The sequence below is a fragment of the Colletotrichum phormii genome, assembly GCF_030913505.1.
Source record: "Colletotrichum phormii strain CBS 102054 chromosome Unknown BDP81scaffold_37, whole genome shotgun sequence".
Taxonomy (NCBI): Eukaryota; Fungi; Ascomycota; class Sordariomycetes; order Glomerellales; family Glomerellaceae; genus Colletotrichum; species Colletotrichum phormii.
Genome location: NW_026851479.1, coordinates 371,361 through 380,787, shown reverse-complemented (window position 1 = coordinate 380,787; position 9,427 = coordinate 371,361). Strand labels below are relative to the sequence as shown.

The window sequence follows — 9,427 nt, the reverse complement described above, 5'->3', positions numbered from 1 at the left end:
GTGCGCTTTGTGGAAGCCGTGAGTGCTTTAATAAGACAGTCCGTAAGCTGTTGTGCTAGGAGATCTAAAGACTGTGGGTCTTGGATGTTGCTTGCAGTGCGGCGCATGGGTTGTAAGTTGCGTTTAATGATGCCGAGGAAAAGCTCCTCGTCCATCGTGTCGAGCCGAAACCTTCCCGGGGTCTGGCTGGGTGAATCGATCAGGGCCAAGGGGACCCGGGTAAGCAGAGATTCGTGGTCTGATGTCGTGTGTAGTGACGTTTCTATGCTGGTGGAAGCCCCATGGAGGTTGCTGGACGCCCAGCATAAATCTAGGGTGTTGCCGCCTTTGTGCCTGGGTTCACCTATAGGTGACATTAGGACAAGGCTAGCGGCTTCTGCCCATTCTACTAGGTTTTCAGCGTCCGGGGAACTCGTGGCCTCGGGCTGCCACGTCCAATGGTGTAAGTTAAAATCCCCCGCAATCAGTACTCGATCCTCAGGTTTGGGTTGCCAGGCCGCTAGGATGTTCCTGAGAGCCTGGCCAGATCGCAGAGAGCCACGAGGGGCGTTGTATACGTTGATGACTGTGAGGACCTCCTTCGTTCCTGAGAGGAGTCGTAAGAAGAGCAGGTCTGTGGATGGATCGGGTAGAGGCCGTATTTGTACGCCTCGTACCCCAGTTCCTCTGCGGAGGTAGGTAAGTACCCTGGGACGGTCTTCGGTCCAGTTATCTACTGGGGTGAAAGTCTCAAAACCTGGGTGGTGTCTTGTGAGCCTCCTCTCTTCCGAACGGATAGACGGCTCTTGTATTAGGAGTATATCGATCTGGGCTGCGTAAGCCAGGTTCAGTGCTGTTTCGTGGGCGGATGCCCGCCTGCCCACATTCGCTTGCATGATTTGCAGGGTTTTAGAGGGCTGTATTCTTCTTTTGTGTCTCATTCGCCGGGGTACAGTCCATCGCTTGTTCTTCTTCACGGGAATGTCGATGCGACTGCTGGGTCGCATTTCTCCATAATCTTTCTCCCTCAGCTCGGATGGCCCGTAGCTGAGCCTTATCCCTCCTCTGGACTACCCCCTTCACCACTTTGGGTTGGATAGGGCAAGTCGCATCGAAGGCGGCGTGAGGCCCGTTACACGACGGGCATTTAAAGGGGCAGTCGCAGCCATCGTGACCCTCAGTGCCGCCGCAGGGTGCCCGGTGTTGATCAGTTGTGTGGGAAGGAGAGCTGCACTTGAGGCATCTCTTCCTTCTGGTGCACGTTCGTTCGCTGTGAAAACCGCCGCAGCGGAGACATTGAGGAGACCTCTTCTCCTTCGGGAACTGCAGGTTTACAAAAACGCTGGCCCCCATCAAACGGAGGCGTCTTGGTAGTTGCCTTACGGCTTCCGCCTTGAACCAGGCTGTCACCGTGCCTAGCCTTTCGACTTCGTCCTTCCTAGAGAAGTGTGCTTTTTCAGGCTTGAGTTTCGTCGAGACCTGGATCTCTTCAAGGAGCTCCTCGGTCGTGATTTCCAGCTCAGTGTTGGTTACCAGACAATGCCTGGTGTAAGGGACGTTTGCGATATAGGCTCGGATCCAGGTATCGCGTTGCTCGATCGCTTGCGCTTGGAGAAGGGCAGCGATCTGTTCTCTGTTCTCTAGCAGGACTTTTGCACCATCCATTGACGAAGGTAGGAGTGCTAATCCTGTCTTGACATGGTCGACCCCCTTGAGGGCTTCTCGGGCTTGGGGACTTAGCCTTTCCCGAACGAAGATGTATATGTCGTAGGCTTTCTCGTTCCGAAGCGGGCTTTCAGGCGATAGACGCGCGAAGACGCGTAGATCCTTTAAGGCCGCCCGGTTTGTAGCTTGTTTTGCGGCTTGTTTGGCTGGCGTTGGTTCATCCTGTCTTCTGGACAGTGGCTGGCTCGCCGCCGCCGCGTATGAACGGACTGGGGGCGGCTGGTTCTGGGTTGTGTGCGAGGGATGCCCCTGGGAACTCAGGTCAGTCTCGCTAGGCCCTGTGCCAATAGCGTGCATAGACCTTGCTAGACCACGTTGATGCCGGTTTGAACGCTGTTTCTCCTCCTGAAGTTCTCTCTCCAAGGATTCGATCTTCGTCAAACAGTCTTTCAAAAACTGTTCCCTCTCGGCGTCCCGACGTAGGAGGTCCTGGACAAGATTCGAAAGCTTGTTGATCTCGTCTCTAAGCTCAGAGTTGTCCTGGTGGTTAACCTGCTCAACCACTCTGACCTTGGCAGTCGGCTTCCGGACTCGTCCCGACCGCCGAAATATACCGGCGTCCCCGTGAACCGTGATCGATGGCCCTACATCTAGGGAGACCGCCATGGTCGTGGAATTCAGCTCGTATGGGCTGATGTTGAGAGATGATAGTGCAGTGGGCCGTAGCCCTCTATAACCTTAACAATTACTAACAGTGGGTACCTTTCGAGGTATGTGTTCAGAAGTTGCAGTCCCATGAGCGCTCATTACTTGGCATGAGCGCTCATGGCCCCACCATGGCCGCTCATGTCTTATCTTATCATCACGTGACTTGTACCATAGTTCTTCCGTTCCGTGAGAGGGTGCCTAGTGTTCCTTGTCCTCTGCATACATGGTGCGCTGTAGCCACCGCGAACCTGCGGGGCAGAGCCTGCGGGGCAGACCTTGTTCTTGGTCATGCATGTTGGGTCGTAACAGCCTACCTCCGCCCGATAATATTATATCCGCCCTAGAACCGCGTAATTTTCCTGAATTTTAGCTATGAGCAGTCAAAAGACTCCCCTAATGAAAGTTTTGATATGTACGATCTCCCGGGCGGGGTCAAACCATGATTAGATACAACTCAAAGTTGTCCAAATTATGCCATGGGGGTCTTCCCGGGACTTAAACTCTATCACCGAATAAGACCAGCAAAGACCCCTCCGGAGGACCGCAACTTTCCAACGCAGAGTTTTACACGGCTAAGAAACCGAGAACCCTAATCCATTTTCGCGTTTTGTGTATCTGGGTTGTTGGGCAGCAAATACTGCAAATCGCAACTTAAACCTACATTCCTACTTATCCGAAGTGTTTCCTATCATATGCTAATTGTCGAAAGACGAAATACCGAATGAGACTAGGCACATGCCTTTGTTTGAAAAAGGTGTGATACATTCAGACGCGACTGATTGTGTACGACTTTGTATACACTTGACTTACGCGGCCGGTAACATTTGACGAGCTGTCCTTGATGTTGGGCCTGTGATCAGTCATCCTCGCCGGACGTTATTTCATTTCAGAGACATACAGGCATTATCAAGGTCTTTCAGGGCTGTTATTGCCTATCTTAACAATGCGACCTAGGATGACCCCCTTCGACAAAATCTGACGCCGTCGACGATATGAGATCTTAGGAGCTTGTTGAATACTCCGATCTGCAAAGTTCCGTTTCACGGCAGGATCCGAGTTACTCTGCCGAAGATCACTTCTGATTGGGCTAGGCAGAGGATCTGCTACGCGATGCACGTTTCTCTGTATGAAGATTTCAAGCTTATCATTATCAAATAGTTCGATAATTATCTCATTTGACCAAACAATTGTTGATTACTGAAGTTCCTCGGGTTCGATATCAAATTCCTGCCGAGCGGCATTTGATTAGCCGTATCACAATGACGCTCGATGGACCTTGGTCCATATAGATCAGTCCTAGCGCCGCCCTGGTGCGAGGAGGACATGACCTGTCCACTGACAATTACAAGTACCTATGAAGAACATAATCATAGTCTGAGATTTTCAACTACAACAACTCTTTAGGATGCGGGTTGAGATTGCTTTGCTTTTGTTGATGGATGTTATGGTGCAGGCTGTGCCTCGTATCATGATCACTGAGAATGACGGGCTTCTTCGTGACTTCGAGGTAAGTATGGACGATGCGATGAATCAAATGTCTCAAGGCAACTCAAAGAAACCATCATCGATACTCTCAACTTCAAGTCCTTCCTCTATGTCTCAGCGCTGAAGATTTGTCGTGCCAGCAAATCGAAATGAAGCGATTGAATACAATCATTGTGACGTGCGACCCTGCGATGCTGAAAAAAGCAAATCGGCAAAAGGTCTTTCCTGCCAGACTACGTATAATAACTTTCTTGTATCCTGCGGTTTGATCTGACGGTCGTTATTGAGCAAAATCGGAATCGGCCATCCAGTTGTTCGCGATTCATTCATACTATTTTCTACCCTCACTTGAGTGATGCTAAAAGAACCGAACACATTCGTTTTCAAATATCTTCTCCGAACTAGAGTATTCTGTGCCAAGAACCTTCCAGTCGAAGTTGAACAACCCGTGTAAATTCAGAATTTCCAACTTGTGATGTTAGTCTGATAGCTTCGTAGTATTGACTTCCACATCTAGGCGTCATTGAACTGCAAATTTATTCGCTCAATTCGACATATGAACGCAGTCACAGCATTCTCTCGACCAGACCTTTCCAAACCCGGTATGTGAGGGATCATTGGGCATGTTGAACAGGTTGCACAGGCTACGTCTGATCGCCCTTGCAATTAGTAGTATCACCAGCCGTACTAAGCTCCTTTGACATCGAAGCTTTCTCTCCCAGTGCTTCCTCGACACTTGATCGGACGGCATACTCGGCCGGGTTGTGGAGGACATCCGGGCCAGATCAAAACAAGCTTTTGCGTTCCGCTACTTAGATAGGAAAGTCCTTGTTCTAAGCGAGTCAAAAATGGCCAACGTCATCCTTATTGTGCAGCCATCAAGTGCTTGTAGCTGCCCCGTGTGACTCAACGTTCGTCTCTTCGCGGAAGCTGGACGAAGGGAGGAGATGGAGCAGATCGCCATGGAGCTCGGATCATGAAGCGTAGTGGCTTTCGGATCCGTCAGAGACCTAGTGAAACGATACAACTCCAGGGCGCTCGGCCGATATATTAACACCGAAAAAGGGAGCTGAGCAGGTTCACTCTCAGTGTCTTTGAAACGTCGTCTCTCTCCGTGCGAGACCGAGACCGTGGGAAGGTCAAAGAGCACATGCGTTACGATGCCTGTCACACAATGACAGCGCGCACGGCTTCATCATTACCTGCAGCGATTGCTGATGATACGAAGACCCAAGCTGCAGCATCTTTTGGAATCTTCCTGTGCCTGGGTGCCCTCCACACCTGCACGCCCGGCCGAGTGAGCCATAAGCGAGGGCTTTAGTTCCCAATTTTGGGTATCAGATCCAAACGAATGTTCCGCGGATAGTTCAAGCTGTAAATAGCCCAGATGCAAAACACGATGGGATCTGTGATCTTGGCTTGCATCCTAACCGAGCGCACCGGCATCACATCATGCGCATGCCGTCCTCGGACACTCGTGCTCAAGCGGACGGGAAGGACGCGACCCGTTACCTAAGGGGCCAACACCTAAGTCTGTGATAGCAATTCCAGCGGTAACCCTGACCAGAAGCAGCCTGGTCTCATCACATGACCTGAGTAACACTCCATTCTGATCTTGGTCCGTGTCGGAGGGGTGCCAAGGATACTGATCTCCCGGCTCTCTGGTTTAAAACCCTAGAGGCGACAAGCTCGAAAGCTTGCTCGAGTCAGCCGCAGGGTCTGCCCTTTGATTCCCTTCCCCTTCTTCAGCTCATCTCCCGCCTTCCTTTAATCTTGGGTCGTTCTCGGTTTCCTTGTTCATTCAATCATACATACTGCCGGAATATACGACACCTCATTAACATGGTCTACACGGGGAAGCCTTCGGGCGGATGCAAGTTGTGTAGGATAAGAAAGGTCAAATGCGATGAGGCAAAGCCCTTCTGCATGAGATGCACGAAGTCGAAGAGACGTTGTCCAGGATACGGTCTTGTCATTCGCGATTCGTCAAAGTCCGCCGGCAAACTCAAGAATATGAGAACGAATAGCACCGATAGTAACATGTCGTCCATCGACTCGTCGATAAAAGCAAACAACAGATCACCCGGATACTGTTGTGATAGGACAATGTCATTAAGCCCACCAAGACGGAACTCGTTCCCATTCAAGATCGGACACGAAGAGGGTGACCTCATCGAATGCTTCAAAAACGTACCAGGAGGATTGACAAATCCGCTCGACGAGCAAGCCTCGTGTCTTTTTCTCTCCGAGTTTGTCAACGTACCTTTGACACCGACAGCTCGGGGCTACTACGCCTTTCTGCCACGTTTTCTCGGGCGTGGCGAGATCTCAGTCTGCCTTTCAACTGCATTTAAGGCAACATCCATGGCCGCCTTGGCGATGCGACAGTCGAAAGGAGCAAGAGGACCTGCCCTACTTCGTGCACAGGAGCACCATGTGGCCGCTTTACGAGCGGTCGGGCAAGCGATTGCCGATCCTAAGGAGATCGACAGTGATCAGACCCTGGGGGCCGTTCTTATGTTGGCGTTCTACGAGGTGAGCTTACATCGTGGGCATAGCGCAGCTTTATACTGACATCTTTCAGACATTGATGTCAAAAGATTCAATGAAGGAGTACATCAGCCATCTGAAGGGCGCCGCCAAGATTGTTCAAGTACGCGGCCAAAAGTGCTTAGAGACGGACGAAGGTCGGGAAATGTTCGCCATGACACGCAACCAATGCATATCGGTCCAGAATATGTTCAAGGACTCAGAAATGTCCGGTTACTCGTGGATACTGTACAACGAGGCGGTTCAACGACCGAATCGCGCGATCGTCGACATCAGCCTTCTCTGCAACCAACTTCAGCAGGGTGTAGACCGCATCATCGCCCTCGCGAGAGAGCCTACCGAAGAGGCTGTGGAAAAGATGCTCGAGCTCCTGGAAAAGTGTCGGAAACTCGAAGAAGAGTTCAAGAAGCTCCGACAAAACCCGAATCCACAGTGGAAGGTCGAGGTCGCTGAATGGGTCTTTGACCGAACCGATGAAGAGCTTGATACGGAACTCACCTTCGACGGTCAAGTATTCAAGTTCTTTAACCTGCCCATGGCCGTATTGCACTTGGTTACATGGTCGTCTCACCTCAACCTCATCACGACAATGATCCGCGCTAGCTCGTGGTTGGCATCGGCTGGTAGAGAAGGCTTGAACGACTACGACGAGTACGGAGACCTGGTACACTCTGCAAGCGCCCGTGTCGACGACATTGTTTCGGCGGTTCCGTACTTTTGCAGCTGGAATGGGTACGGCGTCATTGTTTCTCAGTTTCCCTGCGGCACGACGAAGCCAGACGACCCGCTCAAGGGCGAGGCCGGACTCATTGTCATGTGGCCGCTTGCCATGGCCTTGAAGAGCGACTACGCCACACCTAGACAGAGACGATATCTGAGAGGTCGCCTCCTCTACATTGCAGACGTTTCTGGTATTAGCCAGGCCAGGTTTTTCATGAACGAGATTTGAGATGGCGATGGCTGAAACGACAATTCGGATGTAATTGTACGAATACGGACTCAAGTTTAGCAGGAACGGCGTCGGCTACTTTGAGCATAATGATTTGGGGCGCACAAGAGGTATTGCGGGAGTTGGGATACCAGGGCGGGGCGGCTACAGTTATCAGACTGATTTTGAGGAGTGATACCATATTTAGTAACGATGCATGTAAGACCGATTGAGATGAATAAAGTACAGAACTGTTCGGAGCAATTGACTATCTCATACCGTGGTCCATTACCCATTAGAATAGCAAGTGATGAATGGCACCTACTCACAGATGGGCTCTTTGTGTTCAGCGTCTTAGAAATTTAAGAAGCGAGGCAGTCATGAGACAGAGTGCCCGCCGCGAGCCACATCCTCCTCTCAGTCTCGAGAACATGTATTTGCAATGCCGACTCTCCAGGATAACTACAACCCGTTCCTGAACACATTAAAGATCACGACAGTTCTCCAAACAAAAATGTGCCGAGGCCAATGCTGGTCCTCCATTAAGGCTAGACCTATTTTGGGGGTTTCATCCCATCGTCTCTGGTACCGCCTAGCATTTCGAAGTGAGAGCCAAGTCCTGACGCTATTTAGACTTTGGAACCAACAACAAAGTCTTCCCACTCGGCAGTGGGAAGCGCGCACGGAGTAGAAACACGAACCAATGTCGACATCACCTCATGGATTGGATGACCAGCCCCACACCCAATCGAATCCTCTCCCTCGGTTCCTTTGCACAAGACACAGAAAGGAGCTACCCGTTTGTATGATTTGCACATTATTGTGCCTTACAATAGTGGCAATTTGGTGTTTTTCGTTGTTGGTAACCAAATCAGTAGGGCGATACTCTTCTCAGGATTGTAACAATTGGGTCAGCTCTTATTTGAGACTAAACACAATGGGGTGAGGTCAGAACCGGAATCCGGACTACGTCATATCCTGAGAGTGTTCTGGGTTCGTCACAAGCATTCTGACCCAGTTCTACAACGGACCGTCGGTGGGTTAGATCAGCCGCATATACATGGGATGATGGGCGATCCTACGAGCGCCTGCTATTCCCGCGGTGCTGTTTCTTTCGTGCCTTCAAACGGATGCAGGGACTAGCATGTGTGCGACACTGCGGTATTCGTCTTCAATGTAGATTGGCGAACGGGAACCGGCTCATCTTTTTATACAACCATGGACCGAATGACCATGTAGTCAAGGCTTGGGAGCTTCAACTTCAACTTCAATTTCGATACTACGCCATAGATGTTACACTAACTGACCCCTTTCACCTGATACAGTCACAATATGATACAAGCGGTGTTGCAGTGGATTAGTGAAGTTCGCTCTAGAAATTGATTAAACTCATACCTTCAATACCCACTAATGCCCAGAACATGACGCTCGATCTCTATATAGCGGCCGGAAAACCAGACAAAACAAAGCACTCTAATAAGACCCATAACCATACTTCGGCCGCCAGCACATATTTTCTCGGAATGCCTTCCACTTCAGCATCGACGTTGTTCCTACTGCCTGTGCTGGCTCCGATTCCCCGTTCTTTTCGTACCAAATTCCCTTCCAGCACCGAGTTTCGTGAAGCGTGACATGAGAATCGAAAACATCCCGAGACACATCACACGTAATAATCTCTCGTTTCGCACTAAGAACTCTACTCAACGGGAACAACATTTTCAGAACATCGGGCAAAATATCCGGATCGCCACGCTTCATGCACTGCTCGATGGGAATACCCTCGCCAAACATCACAAAGAGCCGGAAGGAGGTGTGCTTGCCGTCCGAGTGCTTCTTCATGACGCCGATGCTGGCCATCTTCTTGTAGAGCCCCATGGGCAGTGTGCCGTGGTGCGGGTCGAACCAGTTGGTGATTATGTCGTTGAACTCGTTCGGGCCTATGGGGACGTCGTAGGTGCATTCGATCATGACTAGGCGGCGGCAGTGCGAGGGCTCGATCTGGCGCGACGCGCAAAAGTGGCGTTGGTATTTTCCGTTGGTGATTCTATCCATCTTGATCTTTATGCCGCCAAAGACCTTGCCGATGATGGATTTCTGCCTATCGCCGGGCAT

The 9,427-nt window shown here is 50.8% G+C and overlaps 2 protein-coding genes across 2 annotated transcripts; one reads left to right on the top strand and one right to left on the bottom strand.

Annotated features, from left to right (window-relative positions):
• Nucleotides 1–5,679: 5,679 nt before the first annotated feature.
• BDP81DRAFT_334761 (uncharacterized protein) lies at nt 5,680–7,336 on the top strand (the record flags this gene model as incomplete). Its single annotated transcript, XM_060585792.1, has 2 exons — nt 5,680–6,372; nt 6,422–7,336. 2 exons carry the CDS (start codon nt 5,680–5,682, stop codon nt 7,334–7,336), a joined length of 1,608 nt encoding a protein of 535 aa, XP_060438323.1.
• A 1,452-nt stretch (nt 7,337–8,788) lies between these two features.
• Nucleotides 8,789–9,427, bottom strand: BDP81DRAFT_400482 (uncharacterized protein; the record flags this gene model as incomplete). Its single annotated transcript, XM_060588695.1, has 1 exon — nt 8,789–9,427. The coding sequence occupies one exon, from the start codon at nt 9,425–9,427 to the stop codon at nt 8,789–8,791; it is 639 nt and encodes a 212-aa protein (XP_060438322.1).